At 53.9% G+C, this 19,759-nt stretch overlaps 1 protein-coding gene across 1 annotated transcript in view; it reads right to left on the bottom strand.

Moving 5' to 3' along the window:
* ADAMTS2 (ADAM metallopeptidase with thrombospondin type 1 motif 2) overlaps positions 1-19,759 on the bottom strand; it is a 220,089-nt gene that overhangs the window by 89,891 nt on the left and 110,439 nt on the right. Inside the window, exon 4 of the mRNA XM_032846790.1 lies at positions 1,832-2,034. Coding sequence (XP_032702681.1) covers positions 1,832-2,034 — 203 coding nt within the window. The remainder of the gene's footprint in view (positions 1-1,831; positions 2,035-19,759) is intronic.

Raw genomic sequence — 19,759 nt, 5'->3', positions numbered from 1 at the left:
CTGGCTGGTGGCTCCTGCATTGGAAAAGGCAGAATTTTGAGCATTTCCAGTCCTGAAAAAGGTTCTGTTGGATATCCTTTCTTACAAACTCATGATTCCTCAATCTCCCTCCTCCCCAAGACCACCAACAGGGATGTGACTTCCATCAGCCCCCGGGGACTCGCTCCCAGGAGTAGACAGCCCTGAATGAGGACACAGAGCCTCACAGGGTATTAGCTGTCAGGAGGATGCACATTGAGGCAGGGCGCCTCATCTCCCCCACCACACTGGGAGGCAGAGCTCAGGTTAGAGGGGCAGACATCCCCCTTCCCCCCTTCTCCCTGAGCCCCTGGCTGGCTGCCTTGCCCTGGGACAAGGACACATCCAATAAATGCTTGCTGGATGCCACAGGGAAAAGAGAATTGACCCAACTACTTTTCCTCAGTTCCTCCAATTTATCTCCTAAAATCTTTTTTTTTTTTTTGCTTTGATAAAATATGTTTCAACTTAAGAATGTTTGCGTTTCTCAGGCTTTTCAAGAAACTAACCAAACTAACCAAAACATCCTATTATCCAAAGTTGGGGTATAGTTGGAGCCTGAGGGTATACATGAAAAAACTGAAGTTGACTGGCAAAAACCAAGAGAAAGTTCGAGACTTCGACCTTCTGGCTCATGCAGCACGGGGCGTGTGCGACAGAGGGACCCTCCATGCCAGGTAATGGTGGGACCAGGAGTCAACCCATGTGTGATTTAATAATACATACTGGTCTCTGCCCCTCAAACCCCCCATTCCTGACACAGATCTCCTAAACCCTGTAATGTCCGAGGGACAGGGGTGACAGGAGCAGCCCTTTCAACTGTACCTGAGTTCATGCTGATGATGACTCTTGCTGGGCTCTAGATAGCTTCAGGATGGTCGTCCAGAGGAGCCGACCATCCCAGAGGGGATCAGAAGGCTGGAACTTCTAGCACTGCCCCCTCCCCCCACCCTGGGGTCTCTAGGGAGAAAGAGGAGCTGGGGATTGCGTTCAATCACCCACGGCCAATCAAACCTCCAGAAAACCCCTAAACCATGGAGTTCTGCAAGCTTCCAGCTAGGGAGCACACCTAGGTGCTGGGCGTCTGGGGCGTCCGGAGAGGGCACAGAAGCTCTCAGCCCCTTCCCACCTGCCTTGACCTAGGCATCTCTGACATTTGACTGTTCCAGAGATGCATCCTTTAGAATATACCAGTGGTAGTAAGGAGGTTTTCCTGAGTTCTGTGAACTGTGCTGGCAAATATGTGAACCTGAGGGGAGCATGGGAACCCTTGATTTATGGCTGGTTGGGTGTTCCGATCAGGTCATATGGGTGACAATGCAGGACTTGTGAGGCGTGTCAGAAGTGGGGCCAACCTTGGCCCATGGAGTCCGTGCCAACCCTGGGTAGTTAATGTTGGAAGTACTTGGTGTGGAAAACCCACACATAGTCACTAATAGTCACTAATGACAGCAGGCACTGTGGCTGTTTCATTATTATAACATTAAAGGTACTCTTCAAAAAATGAGATGAGATTAAGTGTAACAACACTCTCCAAAATAGAACATGGTCTGCAAACCTATTGGACTACGGCCGCACTCCATGGATGAGAGCGCAGAGTTCTAGAAGGTCGATGACTCACCTAAGGCTGGTGGAGAGGAAGGTGGGCAGGCGGGGAGGGGTCTCTCGGCCCAGCCACTGGATCATTCGCATCCTCTTGCCCCTGCCCTACCTCTCCATTGGGGCCCTGGGCGGCGGAGGGGTTCTTGCCCATGGATTTGGTTACCTTTCCGTCAGTCCCACTGCTCCAGCCCCGCCACCAGTCCCCACTTACAATGTTCATGAGTGTGAGCAGGTACTTCTGCACGTGCTCCTTCCCATGGAACTGGACTACAGAATCGTCCACGCCCAGCAGGACCTCGATGTTGTAGTCGCCATCGGTGGCATGCCTTCGCGCCCTATGCCTCGAGCCATTGACACGCTCCTCCAGGACACCCAGGGCGCGGCTGAGGTTATCCAGGCTGCCTGGCGGAGCTCCTGGAAGGACAGAGGACACAGTCTGCAGTAGCCCAGGCTCACCAGGGACATCTGAATGAGGCAAAACCCCATGTGGGTACAACTCGGAACCAGCCTGGCCATCACCTTGGTGAAAACTCACACAGTACCCAAACAATCCCCATTTTACAGAATGAACTGAGGTTCTGGGGGAACAGAGTGCATGAAAACTGGGCTCAGTACCAAGTCCATGGCCATCACTGAGCCCAGGTCTGGCACCCAGAGATGAATGGAGAGGCTGTAAAAACATCGCTGGGAGTGGGCCTGGCCAGTGCGAGCTCTTTTCACCCATTCACACACTCAAATGCCTGAGAACAGATGCCCAGGTGCCAAAGGGCTGGTCTCCCCAATGTGGCCACCACATTATAACCGAGAAGACCAAGGCCCAGCCCTGGTGGTGTGTGTTCCATTGTGTCTCCCTAGGCAGCTCCTCTTCTGGAACTTTCCTCCACTGAAGCAAGGCCCCTCATCTGTTGGCCAGGCCCACCTGCCCCCCTCCAGGGTCAAGACCTCGCATGGGGACCCCTCCCCAGGTAGGCACAGTTCACCACAAGCCAGGGAGATGGGTGGTTACTTGACTGAATTGTGCAGGGGACCAGGGTCCTCTACTGACAGCTTCCTCATAGTCTGCCTGGGTGGGGAAGGGGCCCAAGGGGCCTCAGTGAAGGGTCCCAGAAGGTCATCTCGCTGTCTGCCTCAGATCTCTTCTTGCCCTCCACGCACTAGGCCTGGAGCCTACCCTGGACAAGAGCTCAGGCTCCCAGCCCTTCCCTGCCCCCACCTCTCAGGGTGGCAGCTGAACTGACCAGGCTGACCTTTGTCACTGCTGGCAGTCCCAGACCACACCGCCTGCTAAGTCCCAGGGCGAAAGCCTTCTGGAAGCCCCCCACGTCCCTGTACTGGACTCCATGTCTGTACTGGGGCCCTGACCCCAGGGTCCTGCTTTTCCTTGGTATTCCCAGACACCTGCCCTGGGGAAGGGCCTAGGACCTCAGTTCTTCATGCCATCACCCACCCAGGGTGTGGTATCTGGTCCCTGTGGCCCCTGCATCTGGAGGTGGGGTTGATGCCCCCTGCAGCACCACTTCTCTACAAAGAGTCTTCCAGAATAATTCTCACTTGTCCCAGAAGCCTCTCATCTGCTGCCTCCTCCAGATGGGAGCAGGAACTCTCTGTGCATCCCAGTGGCACATGGCAGATGCTGGAGGCAGAACAGGGCCTCTGAAGGCAGCGTGGCAGCTCAAAGTCAGGCGAGGCAGCCTGCCCTCTGGTCCTACCCCACCACTCAGCCCTGTGCACGGGTCTCCGCAGCCAGACCTGACAAACGGGCCTCTGTGGTGTGCACAACTGTGCCCACTTTACAGACAGAAAGACTAATGGAACTCCAGCCCAGCTGACTCAGCCAGGAGCTCTCACCTCTGCACCTGCTGTCTGTTAGGTTTGAGGCCCAGAGCTGCCAACTGGCCACAGGACAGGCACCAAGGAGGGAAAGTGGGGGTGAAGGTTAAGGAGATGAAACAGAAGCAGAGGGGGAGGTCTCTGACAGAACTAAGCTGGGCCAGGGCTGAGTGTCTGCTTGCATCCCGGTACTTCCTGGGGGGTCCTCATGCCCCCAGCCCCAGGCCTGCCGCCTCCCGGGGCCCGCTGACGTGCAAATGCCAGGGAGCCCTGCAGGGGCAGGGATGGGGGCTGGGATGGCAGGCGGGCAGGCAGCGCCCATGCAGAGCTGCTCATTCTGCCGGCTGCCTGGCGATGATTCAGGACCGTCCATGCTGCTCCCAGAGGAGACACCAGCTACTTAAACCTGACAGGGGGTTTGAGGAATTGCTACTCTATTTTTACACATTTATTTCTTTGCATTTCCAACAAGCAGGGACAGCTCACCTTCAGAACCACCTTGGGAGGCAGAAAAATGGTAATTTCCATTAATAAAAAACAAACTCTTCCCTTAGGAAGAGGCTAGATGTTCCCCTCTGCCCCTGTCAAGCCAGGGGTCACTGATGGGTGGTCCCCAGGACAAAATCAGACCACAGAGGCACGTATTAGGACCATGCAGTATTTTAAAAATACCTTATTTGGTTGACAGTATTTCAAAATCGGGAGAGTTCATGTTGAACAAAATCTGGAATAGCCATCTTCTGTTGAGGACATGGGGTCATGGGGTTGAGGGGAAGTGAGGGGAAGGTAACACTGGGCTGTGGATTGGCACGACACACGGGGCCCGTGTCCCCAGGCCACCTGGCCTGCTGCCCTCCTGGCCCCCGAAAGTGTCAGAGTGTGCCCCAGACCCTAACCCTGGGAGCTGCCGTGTGGTGCCCCCCATTCCACTGTTCCCTGTGTGAGGGTGGGGGGGCGGGGTGGAGGGGTAAAGGGGCTGCCACAGAGCCAGAGCTGGCTGGGACACATCCTGTAGCTCTTTCTGCCAAGCAAGCACAGTGTTTGGCTAAATTTATGTTATGGGTCCATTAAAAACAGCAATGTGTCCTAAAGATGCAACAGAAATGACAATTTCACCCCAAGCATAATTATTGCTGTTCTAGTTATTACTTTAATCATGATGATTTAGGGGCATGACTTGGACATGATGCTCTAGAACACCTTCCCCCAAGACCCAAGCCTTGTAGAGATGCCCCAAAGCCCAAGTTCAAAGTGCAGCCCTCTGCACAGGGCTGAGGAGAAAGGCATGTGCCCTGCCCTGCAGTGCAGCCCCTGGACGCCTCGGGCCTGCTCAGGCCTGACAGGACATGGGAGTGGCTCCATGATCAGCAGGGCCTCCAAGTCTCCAGGCCCAGGGCCACACAAGCAGCCAGGCTAACATTCCTTCTACCCTGTCAATCTTCCGTTTCCCTACAATGGGCTTAGTCCTGGAGCCCAGGTCAGGCAGAGACTCCAACCATACTCTGGTCCTAGGCAGGCCTGTCCCCCACACCAAGTCCCGCTGCAGGGAGCTCCAGCTCCTATCTGGTCCCAGGTCAGCTGTCTAGGAATTCCCTGACACCAACACTGCTCACCTGGCCTGAAGGCCTCTGCTCCTCTCAGTCCCTCAGTGTCCGGGGGCGGGGTATTGTGCTCTTTGCCACTATCCCCTCTGTCCCCTGGAGCTCCTGCATGCCTACAGCCTGAGCTCTAAGCCACAGTGACAGAGCTCACCCCGCCCTCTGCTCCATCCATCACTACTGGTGGCCAGGATAACAAGCTGCCAGCACCGCCCATCTCCTGCAGTGGCAGGACGCCAGCCCTACCCTAGCCCCTGTTGCCCTCTACACTGCCTCCCCAATGAGAAGCTGCTGGTCCCCATGGGTGGCTGCTCCATGAGCACTCCACAGGTGCCTCCAGGCCAAGGCTCCCCCTTGACTGGAGGCACCTGTGGCAGGGCCCCATCTTTCCAATGGGGCCAACAGGGATTTTAGTTGCCAGGGGACCCTTCTGCCTGGCAGCTGGGGCTTTTGATGTTCATGTTGCAGGTGCAGGATGACAAGGCAAGAAACTGCCAAGAGCTGTCCCCAGTTTTCGAGTCTCCAGAGGGGATCAAGCAGGATGCCTCAGAGAATCAAGGAAAGGACAGGATAAGGGAAATAGAATTGGATCCAAGGAATCCCAAAGCACCTGTCCTCCATGCGAATCAGTGGGTCACAGCGGCCAAGATCATCCAAGGGTTTTGGAGCACAAGACCCGCATCAGGGGGTGGCCTCAGGCACAAACCTCTGCTGCCCCAGCAGCCCTCTGATCCCCACTGCAAGGAGAAGGCTCCTCACTGTCCTCCTTTCTGTCCTCCTTTTAGCATCTAGGAACCCCAGGAGCAGAAAGAATAAGTGACCGAGACAAGCCACACAGCCAAGGAGAAGCTGGGGCCCAGCTCGGGCCATGGGATCCCATGTAATTAACAGGTCCCGGAACCATCCCCACACTTCACCAGCCCTGAGGGATGGCTTGGGGAAACCGAAACTGGTAGAAACAGAAATGTTTAGCCTGGAGAAGAGAGCCCCCTGGGGCCTGCAAAGGCCTCAGGAGCATTGTTGGGGAGTTGCTGATTCTATAGGTTCAAGGGTTTTTTGTGTGTTCACAAATCCCACAGCCAGGACTGTGCCACACTGACCTATTCACCTGAGCCGTGCTTCCCTGGCTGTGGCTGCTCCCCAAACCGAGCACTCCCAACCAGGCCCAGCAGGAGCCCCTCAAAAGGCCCAGAGGGAAGGAGGTCTGTGGCCCTCCTGCGCTGGCCTCGGGGACACGTGTGGTCCTCATCTGCCTCCCCCAGCTCACATATCTCTGGGGGGATGGGGTGCACAGAGCCTTCAGATGACACTTCTCAGTGACAAGAAAAGACTGCTGTCCCCTACTTGTGGAATCATTGTCCCCTCATTTCTCACTGTACCTGCTCCCTCTCATCTTTCAGGTATCAACTGAAATGTCACCTCCTCAGGGGAACAAGGCATATTTCATCCTAATTAAACTAGGCTCTCCCCTCCCCCAATGTCTCCCTGATAGCATCTTGTTTTTTCCTTCATAGAACACCCCACCATTTGCAGTTCTAATCTCATTTGTGAATCTGCTTGGGTGTTAAGGGCCTCTCCCACCTCAGAGAGAGGCCCCCAGACAGAGGCCATGGGGTCGTGTGTGTCTGTTTCCTGAATGCCTGTCAAGTCGAGGCAGGGTTGGGAGGGAAAGGAGCCAGGGCAGAGAGGCAATGGGAGGGAGCCCAGCACCCCGCAGCAGGGTTCAAAGATGAGGCAGGAGCAGCAGGGCCAGGGATGCCAGACAGGGTGGGGGCAGCAGGAGCAAAGGTGAGGTGACAGGCAGAGGGGCAGGAGCTGGAACAAAATCCAGCCGTAAATTACTCACACTTGGCAAAGCTAAGATAAAACAGCCCAGGGGGAGTTAAGATGAAGGGGGCAATGAGAGGGGGTACCATGTAATTGTCAACAATAACAATAACAAAAAAGCAGGCCTAATGACATTTATGAGAGAAAATATAATCCGAGGCATTAACAGGACAAACCTATCAAAAATGCATTGAAAAGATATAAAAGGTAGGAAACTTTATGCACCTAACAAAGCTTCAACCTGTTTCCTAAGGAAAAAGAGACAAACCGCCGTTCTGGGTGCATTTTTATACATTTATTCCAGAAAACAATAGATGAATTAGATTAAACATCAGATTCTCCTCCAAATCAATCTACAAATTCAACATGATCTCCACCAAGGAATTATGAAAACCCAACAACATTACTCTCAAGATGTAACTGGAAGATTATATGAGAGAAGAGTCAGAAAAATCTTGAAGATCTTGAAAATAATAATAATGGGGACATACTTCCTTTTCAAATTAACTGAACACATTACAAAGTATGTTCACACTATTTGTATGTTTAATATGTTAACATGTTTAATATCACAAAACATTAGTTAGTACATAGTGACACTGGTGTCAGGAGAGATAGATCAATGGTACTAAATGCATGGGATGCATGGGATGCCTGGGTGGCTCAGCTGGTTAAGCATCTGCCTTTGGCTCAGGAGCCATGTCAGAGCCCCACATCAGGCTCCCTGTTTAGCCTGCTTCTCCCTCTCCCTCTAGCCCTCCTCCCCACTTGTGCTCACTCTCTTTCTCTCTGTCAAATAAATACAAATCTTTCAAAAAATGTTACGGAATCCAAAGTCCCAACACAGATCCAAGCATAGGAGGGACTTCTGGGTAAGATGAGAGACTGAAAATATGCATCCAATTTAGCTCCTTTCTAGAACCCCATTACAACTTTGTTAAAGTAATTTTTTTTTTTTTAAATCACAAGGCTACAAGGACAAGGAGAGCAGCTGAGGAAAAACTAACAGAACTGTTGGAGGCTGGAAAGCAGATGGTCTCGTAGTAATGGACTTCGTATATCTGAGAAAGTTGAATCCCAAGCTGGCAATGAGGAGAATTAAGAGACTCTCCAGTCTGTGTCATAAAATTCACCACAGGCACCAAGCACTTCTGGTTGTGGGAGTGAAGGATAGATTGAAATAGGACTAGTTGGTGGCTGAGGCCAAATCCCCTGCCCATACACCATGCCCAAGGAACAGCCCTGATAACTAACACTGGCATCAGTCTGGGAGCTCCTTCTCTCGGAAGGTTGGAAAAGAAGTTGTCTCTGGGCTGCAGGCACCAGGTGTGGTTGAGAGCAGAGGCACCAAATGAAAACCAGGAGGACCAAATCAATGTTGAGGCACTAGTCCCCTTCCACAATTCACCCCCAGAATGCGGGAGGTCAGGCCTTTCCTGTCCAAGTAGGACACTGCAAGGGGTCTTCTCTAGGCAATGTAGTCAATCAAAAACTGAAAGGCAGTATGGTGGTCCATGGTTCATTGCGCCTACATGCATCAAGCTCCCACTCACTTCCTTTGTTGCCCAAATTTACATGTGCATGGATGGCCAGGGATCACTGGGTCTCCTGGGGGAAGTCCCAGATATGGCAGATGGAGGCCAAGGTGAAGCAAACAACTCACAGGAGGAAAGTGGAGGCGAAAGAGACCTACAGGAAGGTGGGGGGAAATCTACCATCGGTAACCTCTGAGAAGAGAGCTAGGAGAAGATGTTATTTACATCCATTAAACAAGGACAGGATGGGAACAATAAAAAGGGTCCTTTGAGATTAAAACCATTTCAGCAGAAATGATACATTCAGTAGAAGGACTGGAAGGTAAAGTTGAGAAATCCCCTGGCTGGTAAAACAATGAGACAGAGAGTAGAATAATCAAGGAAGAAAGTCCAAAAAAATAGAGGACCAGATTGGAGGTAGATCATCCATACAAAAGAAGCTTCATAAAGACAGAAAAGGGAATACAGAGAGGGGAAAGAAGTCATGAAATAATTCAAGAAATCTCACAATGGGGACATGTAAGGGCCCAGCTAGTACCCAATACCATAGATCAAAGTAGACCCGCACTGTGGCTCAGAGTCATGGTATTCCAGAACACAGAGAAGATTCTGCATACCGTCACAAAGAATGGGAAGTAACTGGGGGAGGCAGTTACAGGGGGCACACAGAGCACTGGGATCAGAATGGGTTCAGACTTCCCCAAATTCAAAGAGGAACACAATAGCACAAAGCCTTCGAAAGTCTGAAGCAAGACTATTTCCCAACTAGGATCCTATACTCACACAAATTCTCCATCAAGAAAGTAGAATAAACACACTTCCAGACACGTGAGTTCTCTAAAGTGTTATCTGTCCAGCACTCTTTCTCAGGAAGCTACTGAAATATGTCCTCCTTTAAGGAAATGGAAGATGGGAAACAGAAGACCCAACACAGGAGATAAGGAGGGAATCCCTTGGAGGATGAGGGAGTACTCCCAGGATGGCAGCACTGCAACAGATGTGGAGAGAGCTGAGCCATCCTGCAGCAGTGTGACCCCAGAGACAGCCAGGTATCACGAAGACCCCCCCCGACACCCCCACTTCCATCAGGCCATCTTCTTCTTCTTTTTTTTTTTTTTTAAGATTTTATTTATTTGTTTGACACAGAGAGAGAGAGAGAGATCACAAGTACACAGAGAGGCAGGCAGAGAGAGAGGGGAAAGCAGGCTCCCTGCTGAGCAGAGAGCCCGCCATGGGGCTCAATCCCAGGACCCTGAGATCATGACCTGAGCCGAAGGCAGAGGCTTTAACCCACTGAGCCACCCAGGCGCCCCCAGGCCATCTTCTTAAACCAAGGACAGAACGCCCAGGAAGGCTTGGCCCAGATTTTCATGAGGACTTGGCTTGTCTTGACCATGTGCTCCTAAGGGTCTCTCCCCTGATGCTCTGCTGAGCGCATGCGTGTCCCTCACAGAAGTTCTCAGCTTTTCTCTGAGAGCGGGAGGCAGCTTTTCTCAGCTTTTCTCTGAGAGCGGGAGGCAGCCCCCTCCCTCTGGCTGTACTTCTGCCACACGTCCAGTGCCTGGTCCACACCTCATTCTTGCTAAGCACCCCAGTGTGAAGAGCCCCATGTTGCCCAAGCCTCACTGGTGACCTTGCTTGCAACTTCCACAGAAGGGGACTTGTCAACTCCTAGGGAAGGGGAAGTCAGACCACGACCCAGAGACCATTCTCACTTCCTCCTAGAGCCTCCATCGGCGGGGGGCCAGTGCTGCCCTGTCCTTGCACAGCTGGCGTGTGCTTGCCCTCCTTTGTAATATTAATCACTCTTGATATTCATTTATATGCAAACTAAAGCAGCCGATCAAAAAAATAAAATAGTAAACAAAACTAGTAAATAACAGGGTAGCAGTTTGAAAGCCAGGGCTGGTAACTGGTGGGAGTGGAGCAGGCGTGGACATTCTGAATTGACATTCAGTCAATTATGTGTAAGAGGCCCTGGCGGCCAGTAACTTCACTTTTGTCCATGACAAAGACACAGGATAGCTATAGGATATCCCAGGCCCCTCCTTGGAGCAACTGTTGCCCTGTGGGCCATTTTTTTACTGCCCTGGACAAGGCGTGCAGACGGGCATGCCTCTTGAAGTCCTTAAGGAAGCAATGCTTGGGCAGGTTTTGGGGAGTTTGAGGCAACCTCGCTGTCATCAGAGGGCAAGAGAAGAGACAGAATGTGGCAGGTGCATGCCACACAGTGCTATGCAGAGATCATAAGTTTGGCATCCACAGACACGACACAGGGATCTTGGAAAGAGAGTACCAAGTGCAGAAAGTAAGTTAGACACACCCATACTCAAGCAAGGATTTTGAAAAAATACACAATGAGCGAAGGATACTCTATGACCACCTTAGAATGATCACTCCCCGCAAGTAGGGGAGGAGAAGGGAACAAGCCTGTTGTGCATGCAGAGAGGTGGTTTCTTTTTTTTAATGATGTTGAGACAACTGGTCATAGATGAAGGAAAAGATCAAATCCTGGCCTCAGATAGTAAGCAAAAACAAATTCCAGGTGGACTGATGGCCCGGGAGAGTGAAAATGAAGTCCCAGAAGTGCCAGAAGAAAATACAGCTAAATGCCTTTTTTATGATCTCCGTGCTGGGCAGCCTCCGGACTCCAAGGCCAAAGCCAGTGTGCGGTCCAGATCCCCCCCATAATTGCCCCGGCCTCTGCTGGGCAAGCACACAGGCAGGTGGACAAGCTCACTGGGGGACCTGCTGCTGCCCATTCATTAGGCACATGGATGAGAACCAGAAACTCTCCCTTCCCAGTGCTCAGGAGCTCCCAAAGCCCAAATCCCGATGAGGAGGACTGTAGGCAGTGTTCTGAATAAGCGGAGAGTGACACTTGCAGAGCTAGACCAAGGCCCTCCTGCTGCAAGCACCAGGCCCTAGCATGAGTGGCAGGCCAGGCCCAGGGGACCAGAGTCCTGGGTACCTGCAGCCTGGAGCCCCAAGGAGCATGCTGGAGCCCCAAGGAGCATGCTGGAGCCCCTACTGAGGGGAGGTCATCGGGAGGAAAGTCATCCCCCCCATTTGTTAACAACCTCACGACAAGCCGTCCGTGACTGCAAATTCCCCTAAAGATGATCATTAAGATAAAATATGTTTATGTAGACGCATAATCAGGACACGGCAAAAGGCCTGCTTGGAAGCAGGCAGGTTCTTTGGAGGCTCTGGGAAGCAGAAAGCAGGCTCAGCCCCGAGGGGACCATCAGCACAGGGCCCCACTGGTGAGCTTTATTAAAAGAGGCTCATTAGGATTATTTCATCCCAGCCCTTTATAACTTTATGACCAAATCAGAATTAATTTTTTGCAATGCCAGCAGGCACAGCCCATCCAGTGTCTTTTTTATGACTCGAGGTGGAGGGGAGGCATGGGAGGGGCCCTGGGGGCTGGGCCAGCCCCTCAGGGCTCCTTCATCAGGGCTGCATCTGTAACAGCTGCTTAGGACTCTCAGAGACAAGAGCTGGAAGGTCCATAAATTGCCTCAAGTCCCCGGCCTGCTTACTTTTGTGGAGTTTCAGGTCAGAAATGGGAGCTCCAGAGAAGGGAAAAGAAATTTCTCTTGGCTTCTCCATTGGGGACTATCCCCAGAATGTGCCCTCCCAGGGTATGGGGCAGCAGAGGCTCCTCAGTGGTGGACAAGGAATATCCGGGCTTGCCTGGCACCCAGCTGCCCAGCTGGAGATTATGGAGCGGCCTGCATTGAACCACACAATAATCTGCTTCTCCTTTAGGTACTGCTCCTTGATTTCCCTTTGATGAACCACCCTTGCCACTCCCAGGTCACATGGCTCAGGGGGAGCCAAACCCAAGGAGTCCCTACCCCAGAAATACCCACATGGCCCAGGCAAGCCAGTGAATCCTGATGCCAAGCAGAAATGAAGAGAGCAGATGACACCATTTAGTTCCTGAATCCAGCCATGCCTGAAGCTGTCACATTCCTAGGCTTTCTAGCTCTGAGACAGTTCATTTGGAGTTCTGTCTCTTGTAGCCACAAAAATCCTAAAAGGTACTGCCCTACACACACATGTGTAATCACATGCACTGTCAAAAGTAAGCCAGACACCACTGATTTTGTAGTCAGACGGCTTCAGACAATTAGCATCAAATGGTGCCACTCTGTTGCACCTCCTCCATTTGGAGAGAGCCCAGTGCAGACAGAGTAGGGACAGGGAAAGTCCACTGTGGATTTAAGGTATGTAGCCAGGGGAAAGGGGTCAAGCTCTGGTTTGGCCCCCATAGATATGTGTCCTTGGGAAGTGAGAGGACCTGCCAGATGTATGGGGATCTGGCAGAGGTATTGAGATCACTGAGGTTGGGCCCAAGCCAATAGGGCCATGCTGAATGATCAGGAGCCCTAAGGCCCTCCCAGGATTTCTGTAGCAGCACCAGGACCAAAACAAGAGCACTAGTCCAGCTCTCCTGCCGCAAACACCTGCAGGCCCCAGCTCGAGGGGCCCACTGTCTACAGCCTTCATACGGAGGGCCCCAAACGCCCCCATCCCAGCTCTGTATCCCAGCCACAAGGCCTCAGCTCCTCCATACCTACCCGCTCACCCCACACTACCCTCCTGTCAGCCCCAGAAGTCCATAGACCCCTCAGGGGTGTACGAGGGCTCCTTCAGCAATCAGGTCCCTGGGGTCCAGCAACTGAAAGCCTACTGCCCTGGCGAGCTCCCGTGCATAGCCACTGCAGGGCAGGTCCATGGGACCAGCTGGAGTGTCCAGGGCACCAAACATCCTCTCTGTGGGCACTCAGCCAAGGGAAGGGGAGCTAGCCCTAAGTTCCCTCATCACCGCCACTACCCAGCACACAGCGGCCAGATGGCAGGATACAATGGAGAGACTGGCAGATCGCTTAATGAAAATATTTACTGTGAACTTCAGAACAAAACACAGACACCCACCGGTCCCAACAGAAGGGAGGATTCCCCAGGATTTCATTTTCAATGTGGGAGAAGTGGGAGAGTGGGAGGCTGGCGAGTGGGATGCTGATGGTCAATGAGGGGGCCACGGGCCTGGTGCCTCCACCCCCACCCCCATGCACCTCTTGTACTAGCACATCCGAAGCAGGGAAATCCCATCACCAGCTCCCTTCACGCTCCTGAGCCCTGGATTTGGACATCTGGCAGCCTTCTGGGCATCACTCTCAGGAAGGTCCTCAGCAACCCCCACCCACAGAATTCCAGGCACCTCCACCACCCACACCTCCCGTGGTACCCCCCACCTCAGGTCATGACACTGCATGCACCCAGGCCCCAGACAAGGGGAGGGCCTGCTTCTCTCCGACCCACAAAGTCTGCTCCCTCCTCACCCTCAGGGTCCCTGGCACCTGCCCCCAACCCCTCTGCCTTGGCCCTAACTCACGCCTCCCCAGGAACCAGCTCCTCATTGGTCTTCAGACTCTCCAAAACCAAGTTCCAAGGCATTTTTCTTCAGTAGCCAACCTCAGATCCCTGTGTGGAGCCCCATGTCACGTGGAGTGGGTGAGAATGAAGCAGGGAGGGGACCTAGTGCTTTAGAGGGGGAGCCTTGGTGCCAACACACATGCAGGAGGGGTGCAATGCTGGCCAGCCCTGCCAGAGGCCCTCTCCGGCCAGACCATGATCGAGATGCAGGAAATTACAGCTGCCTCCCTCAGCCCCGGGATGGTCCCCTGCTCCCCCACCACTCCCTGCACCACCCCCTGCTCCCCCTCCAGGGCCAATCACATGGAGGGGATGGGGCCAAGATCTGTGGTTCCTCCCAGCTAACCCCAGAACTCAGGGTGGCAGTGGACAGTGGGCCACGCAGTACCACCCAGCCACCCTCTCAAGAGAAAGACTTCTCCAGACACCCTCATCAGCGGCTGGATGGGGAAAGGCCCCCACTGCTGACAACCAAGAAGGCATCAGCAACAGGGAGGGCCAGGGTTTTATGGACATCCCTGTTTATTTTCCGCAGCAGCCCCGTGGGTCAGGAAGGGACTCTTTCTGATGCCGATGGAGGAGCATGTTTGAGAGGGTCACACTCAAACCCATGGCCTCACGGTAGCATGGGGCCGTAGGGAAGATGTCTGACTCCAGCATCCAGTTCAGCCCACCGCACAGGCCTCAGATGGGTCCACTCCAAGCCAGCTGCACTGAGGACCAGTAGCTAACAGGCTGCTCTAAGGGTCAGGGGACCCCCACCAAGCTGGGGACCTCATCACAGATCCACAGCACCATGAGCCTGCAGACCCCTGTTCTGTCTCATCCTGTCCACTTTCAGCCCCAAGGTGTTGGGCTCTAACAAGGACCCGGAGAAGCAAGAGTGTCTCAGCTGGCTCAGCACCCCACAGGACTTAAGCCTTGTGTTGCTGGTGTCTTGCTATGAGCTGGAACTCTAGATGCTCTACGTGACATGCTGACAGTAGGAGGGAGACACGGAGGGTCCATTTTCAGGGCCACTGTGCACACCGGTGGCCTGCAAGGCTCCAGGGGCTGGGGATGCCCTTCACCTTCACACAGAACTCTGCTCACAAGCACGTGCCCTGGGAGGTGCACACACACAGGGCCCTTGCATTTATTAACACCTGGCAGTGGACACACAGGAACACAGACTGGAAGATCCCAAAGACACCTCACGGGGCAAGTTGAAGGGGGAAGGATTTCTACCAGGAGAGATGGCCCACTGACCACTGCTCCGCATGTCTGTCCCTGTCCGGAGCCTGCTGAAGGAGCAGAAGTGAGTGACCAGGGACTGTCCCTGGCCCTCTCCACTGATGCGGGGGCGCAAGGGGGTGCAGTGGGTCAGCCTTGAGGGAACTGCATCTTGACTGATAGTCCACGGAGTGCGCAGAGGACACTGGCAGGGTGGATACCGTGGAGCAGCCCAAGAGCTCCATGGGGGAGGGATTCCTCTTCCAGAGTCCTCTGCCAAGGCCTGCTGGGTCTGGGAGCCCAGAGCGCCCCCATCCCCCCTGCCCTGTCCCCAAGGGAATGTCAGGCAGGCCCTGCCTCCCTCACTGTTTTTCTGGCCTTCCTCTGTTTTCCACAGGGAGGAGGCACGGGAGGAGCCTACGGTGAACCTCCCTTTTTGGACCCAAGGCACAGACGAGATGGCTGGCACATAGAGGCACCTGCACACCCCCCACCCCGGGACATCATCCAGGCCCGCAGATAATGGGGTTTCATCCTGTTTGTCTTCTTATGTGAGCTCAGTGGGCTCAGAAGCCTGGGGGCTGGCGTCCTGGTGGGACACCGACTAGCCCTGGTGGACCCCACATGTCCCTCTCCCATGATCCTTCCTGCCTTGAAAGGCCACAGCCTGCAGGCACTGAGGAGGGAAGGGGGTCCCCTGCTCTCAGAGGTGTGGAGCTGCCATGCTTCCACAGCGGCCACCAAGGCACGCTCGCTACGTTCACCACACAGCACCAGCCTCCTGTCAGCCCTCGGTGTTGACAGGGCTTAATTTGATCAGCCCCATTTAGAGAGGGGAGGAAATGAGAAATCAGAGCAAGCGCTGAGCACTGTAAATTTAATCCAGCCTTACATGGGTCTTTCCTAACAAACTGGGGGGGGGTACACTCCAAGCATGGACCCCATGGCCACCCGAGGGCTGCCCTTGCTGCAGACAGGATGGCACAGAGCCAGCTCACCAGACCCCAGGCCGTTCTGGACAGCCCAAAGGCTCCAGAGGACAGACCAGGCAGCTAGGCAGGCAGGGACAACAAAAATCATCACGTTCTGCTTTAAAAGGTCTGGGGTTTTCTTTCCTGGGTTTGAAGCAGATGGGACTCAGCCAGGTGTGCACTGAGACACAGAGTGGATGAGTCGCTGCTCTGGGTCTGGGCTCGACAGCTCATGGACTGCAGAGCTCCTCCCTGGCCCAGCGCTGGGGCTGCCACCACTGCTATGCACACAGGACACCCGGACACCCGGGGACTCGTGCGGTTGGGGCTTGCTGCTCCCATCTCCTGCACCACCAAGTCAGACACTAAGATCCTGCGTGACCCAGACCCGGTCCCTGCTGCCTGCCTCGCCTGCTGGCTTCTCTCCCAGCTGAGGCCTCTGCACACTGCTCTGTGGGGCAGGACCGGCCTCCATGCCCCCGCCTGCCAACCAACTGCTGTCTGCCTGGCGAGTCCTGCCCCTTCAAAGTCTAGCCCCAACCTTCCTCCTGTTTGGGACTATTCTTGATCACCTGCCCCCTCCACCAGGCCAAGTCAGTCATTCCTTCCCTGCCCCCAAACCCTTTGTTTCCATCCATCCATTCACTCATTCATTCGCTCATGAAGTATGTCAGTACCAACCATCTGCAAGGCCCCACACCGCATGACCCCCATGACAGCAATCTGTGCGATGTCACTATCACAAATTGCTGATTTACTCATGCACACACTCAAACTGGCATGCACAGATGCACACTTAAACCCACACTCATGGTCACACTCACACATCCATGCTCACAAACTCACACCCTCTACCATGAATTCCTGGAAGACCGAGGACACCTTTGGCTCTGCTCCAGGTCCCCAGTCACCCACATGGGGCTTGACAAAATGAATCACTAAATGGGGACCCAAACTACCTGTTGGTGAGCAGAAAGCAGCTGTTATCCTTGTGCAGACTGAGGCTGAGAGGGCAGGGGGAGGCTGCAGGCATGGAAGCAGCCACGGCTAGCACTTTCCTGGCAGGAGCAGTTGCAGGCAGACACTCAAAAAGGCACAGTGGCTGCTTTCCCGGCCATTGCTTACAGGGGCGGTCCACTAAGGCAGCCAGGGGGTCTGGCTGCTGCTACTCTCCTCTCCCTCTCCCACTGGGAGGGCTTTTGCTGTGGCTGCCAGCACCCACCCAGGACCCACAGGTGTCACGTGACACTGTGCCCTGGTGTCTGAGCCCAGGCCTAGTGTGCTGCCAAAGCAACCCTCCCTGGGGCCTCCGTGGCCCTCGGGGTGCCTATGGTACCAAGTGCACAGACTCGTGGCTGCAGGGACAGTTGGCGAGGCTGGGTATGTTTCATGATGTCCTCCCCTTTCTCTCTCTGACCTGGTTTACTGTGAAACACTGGGAAATGGGCTGCCTTTCCAGAAAAAAATATGTTCTCCCCCATTTTTTCTTGAAACATGAGGACCTCTTGGATTACCTTTTATTTTTCTGTTCTTCATTTCCATAAGAAAAGGCCATGTGGGAATGTGGCCTCGGGCCAGGGCCACCAGGCCATGGTAGGCCCTGGGCATACTGGAGAGTTCGGGTGGGCGGCATTGCCTAGGAGGGTATGGGTCCGTGTTGTTGGGACTTATCTTTGTAAAGAAGTCCAAACTTTGGATTTGCATGTGAAGTCTCTGATCTTCAGATAGTGGGAAGCAATTCTGTAATAATGGAAGTGTTGGGCTGCCTGGTAAAACCAGGCCAAGGGTTTGCCAGGTCAGTCTACAACCTTGTCACCCTGCTTGGCGCTCCCATTACCCAAACACTGTCCTCCTACCTTCCTGGGGAGCCTGTGGGACCAAACCAGTGCAAGTCCCCTGTCTGCAGCCCCACAACAGCTGAAACTTCTCAGCCGCTGCTCATACCCACTGTTTACCTGTGTCCCTTTCTTCTAGAAGCCAGCTGCCAGTGGGTATGATTTATCGTGGGATCCTCATATGGAGACCCAATGAACACAGCAACAAACAGTCAGTGTACCCCAGGCTCCTCCTATCTCGAGGGTCTTGTCCCAGTCCTACATACAGCCACAGGCCCTCCAAACATTATGTGCACACAGAGGACATGTCCTTAATATGTAAAGTGCTCCTTCAAGTCAACAAGAAACAGCCCAGCAATTTCAAAGGAAAATGGGCAATGGTATAAATGGACAGTCCTCAAAAAAGAAAACCAAGTGGCTTTTACAGGTATGAAAAGATTCCCAATAAAAGATTCCCTTTTATTATTTAACAAAAGAAATACTTGTGTCAGATTGTCAAAATACGAATGTGCGAATCAGGGGCACACGTTGACAGAAATGAGCGAGGGAGCCACAAGTGGGGTGTGGCACAGAGGGGAGATGAGGTCAGGGGCAGAGGCCACTGGAGCCCACACCCTGTGGCAGATCCTCATACTGAGGACCGTGTGAGAGATGCGGCTCAGTCTACTCTTCAGGCCAGCCCCCATTTCTGTGGGGAAGGGGTTAGGTGGCAGAAGGGGGTGGAGGGACAGATGCAGCAAAACAAGTACACAGAGGGCTGAGGGGCAGTGTCACCAGCACTGCGGCGATGTAGGAAGTTGAGGGGCTGAGCCAGGCACCCCATCACCCTGGGAAGCCCCTTGCCTCAGCAGAGACCCCATGGGGGAGGGGAGGCCTACTGGGGCATGTTGGGTCTGATGCTGCTGTAGGGACCCCAAAGACAGACGTCCCTGAGGCACTCAGGTACGAGGTATCTGGGGCATAGAGGGTAGTCTAGGGGTCCTGGGTGTATGAGATTAATGGGAGCCTTGGGGTTTGCCTTCTGGGATGCATAAGGGGAAGGACATCAAAGCAACTGCAAGCAGGTGAACAGAAAGTTATGAGCATCATTCTTGACACCTGCCCACTCCCTGGAATCGGTGCTGTTCTGTCCTGTCCTGTCCAGCCAGGGAGGCTGGATGGGGGCCACCTCACCACAGCCCAAGGCCTCCAGCAGCTTGGGCTAGGGGTCCCTCCAGCCTCCCACTGTAAGGTCAGCCTACGTGTGGGATGGGAGAAGTCCCTGCCCAGGACCTGGCTCTCGACCCAGGGTGGCCACTGCCTTGCATGTGTCTGTCTGATGCCTCCCAGAGCAGCAAACATGCGCACAGCTGGAGCACCTCCCAGACATGTCTGGGTCTGCCAGCCCTGCCCTTGGCACCAGCATGATCCCAAACAGCCAAACCTAGTTGGCATTCACCACCCTGCCAGTCCGATTCTGAGCACCCAAAGGAGCACCCCAGGGGCGGTGCCTTCACCCCATCACCTCATTCACTGTTTTCAACCATCCAACCAGAAATCCTCATACCCCTTCCAAGATGAGTGCTAAGACTCAGTCTGGACGGAAATCTCAGTGGTGAGTGCTGACCCTGGATAAGCTTGGCCAGTCCAGCAAAATCTCCTGCTCCCCACGGGCACCTGAGAGGCACTCTGGGTTCTGATTCCAGCAAGGCCACTTCCCAGGTGAGACATGGCCAAGCCACTCTCCCTTGCTGGGCCTCAGTTACCCTGTCTACAAAATAGGCACAGGGACCCATAGGATATATGTTCAGTGCACATAAAAGAGAGGAAGCTCAGGAAAAATGAGGGGGCCTTCAGGGCCTAGCCAGAAACTCAAGGGAAAGGAGTCGATGGCCAAAGATTCA

Source organism: Lontra canadensis, unplaced genomic scaffold (genome assembly GCF_010015895.1).
Source record: "Lontra canadensis isolate GAN:19392208 unplaced genomic scaffold, GSC_riverotter_1.0 scaffold181, whole genome shotgun sequence".
In the NCBI taxonomy this organism is placed as follows: domain Eukaryota; kingdom Metazoa; phylum Chordata; class Mammalia; order Carnivora; family Mustelidae; genus Lontra; species Lontra canadensis.
Note: the sequence above shows the minus strand (reverse complement) of the source record. Positions and strands in the feature narration are given on the sequence as shown.